Consider the following 1,290-nt stretch of genomic DNA (forward strand, 5'->3'; position numbering starts at 1 on the left):
TGCGGAGTGGGGGTTTCTCTATAAAAGCAAGTGTGACATTTTTGTCGTCTCGTTAATTAAAGAAAACCTGCGCAACAAACCGTGTGCCCGTCAATTATTATTTTTTTTCATTTATAGCTTTCGTAGTTTACAACAAGTAAACTTGAATTACAGCAAGTAAACAAGTTAATTGAATCACTTGCAATATCAACATGGTGGTGACTGTGGAGACCGGTAGCCAAACCTGCTTCAGTGAAAGTGCGGAAAGAGTGATCAGTGCGATAGGATTGACTGTACGAGAAACATTGCTCTGTGCCAATCGAGAAAATCGGGCTGTAGTTGGGTTGTCCGAGTCCATACATGCTCTGTCGAGGACGCCCCAGAAAATCCTTTTCTGTTTTCTTGCCTCCAGCACCGACCATATGCACGAGGTGCTTCTAGAGGCATTCTGTTTCGAGCATGACATTTACATAATTAAGGTGAGCACCGACTGTCGCATAATGTTCAAAAGCATTAACAACGCATGAATGAGTTGCTGAAACTCAGGCTCACAAATTGATCGTTGCTAGTGTTAAGCTGCCCAAGCAACCAACTTTAATTTCTTTTCTACCTTATTTCTAGCTTGACAATGGAGAAAAACTCAGTCGAACATTGGGCTCAAATCAGCTGGAATCATGCGTTTTGATACAGAAAAGATGGTCAGAAGGAAGTCACTGTGAAAATCTTACTCCTGATGAAAACGAGTTGATAGACTACTGCGAGGCACAATGGGAAGAACCTGTGAAGCCGATTATTAAATTGCCAGAAAAGTAAACTGTGCAAAGTTGCCCTTGGCCGGGTTGACAAACTGATAACGCAAAGGATTGCGGCCAAAAGCAATGAAGATGCAACATTGTAGCATCTATGTGCTTTACAACGGAAAGTTCGGTCCAGCACATTGAGACCATTTACGAATCCGCTAAAGGTCTTTGGACAGTGCAATTTATATAAGTTAAAAGCATGGTCTAGGAAGCCTCGGACAGAGTAATTCCGTAAATCATTAGGGAATAGTGTGAAGGATCGAAACATAAGAGCCCTTGGTACTTAACAAGGTGGATCCATCTTTGAGGGAATGTGAGAATGAGAAATATCAAATGAAGTTTTCTGAAAATAAATCACAGAAATATGCTCACAGTTATGTCAGAACAATTCATTCGAAAAATATCTTATTTCATCTGAAATGTCTAACTGAACAGGTCGTCTAGATTACAACATAAAAAAGTTGTATAAGATAACGGCAAGTGAGTAAAAATATTGCATCATTTGGCAACA

General features: G+C 40.2%; 1 protein-coding gene across 1 annotated transcript; it reads left to right on the forward strand.

Moving 5' to 3' along the window:
* Nucleotides 1-67: 67 nt before the first annotated feature.
* LOC125956690 (uncharacterized) lies at nt 68-1,161 on the forward strand. Its single transcript, XM_049688787.1, has 2 exons — nt 68-458; nt 601-1,161. The coding sequence occupies exons 1-2, from the start codon at nt 192-194 to the stop codon at nt 790-792; spliced, it is 459 nt and encodes a 152-aa protein (XP_049544744.1). The 5' UTR covers nt 68-191; the 3' UTR covers nt 793-1,161.
* The last annotated feature ends 129 nt before the right edge of the window (nt 1,162-1,290 follow it).

This window comes from Anopheles darlingi, chromosome 3, assembly GCF_943734745.1.
Source record: "Anopheles darlingi chromosome 3, idAnoDarlMG_H_01, whole genome shotgun sequence".
In the NCBI taxonomy this organism is placed as follows: Eukaryota; Metazoa; Arthropoda; class Insecta; order Diptera; family Culicidae; genus Anopheles; species Anopheles darlingi.

Excerpts from the sequence above, each read along its gene's own strand:
- LOC125956690 (XM_049688787.1), top strand. The coding sequence starts at position 192 with ATGGTGGTGACTGTGGAGACCGGTAGCCAAACCTGCTTCAGTGAAAGT. Across the intron at positions 459-600 it reads ATGACATTTACATAATTAAG|CTTGACAATGGAGAAAAACT; the intron begins GTGAGCACCGAC and ends CCTTATTTCTAG.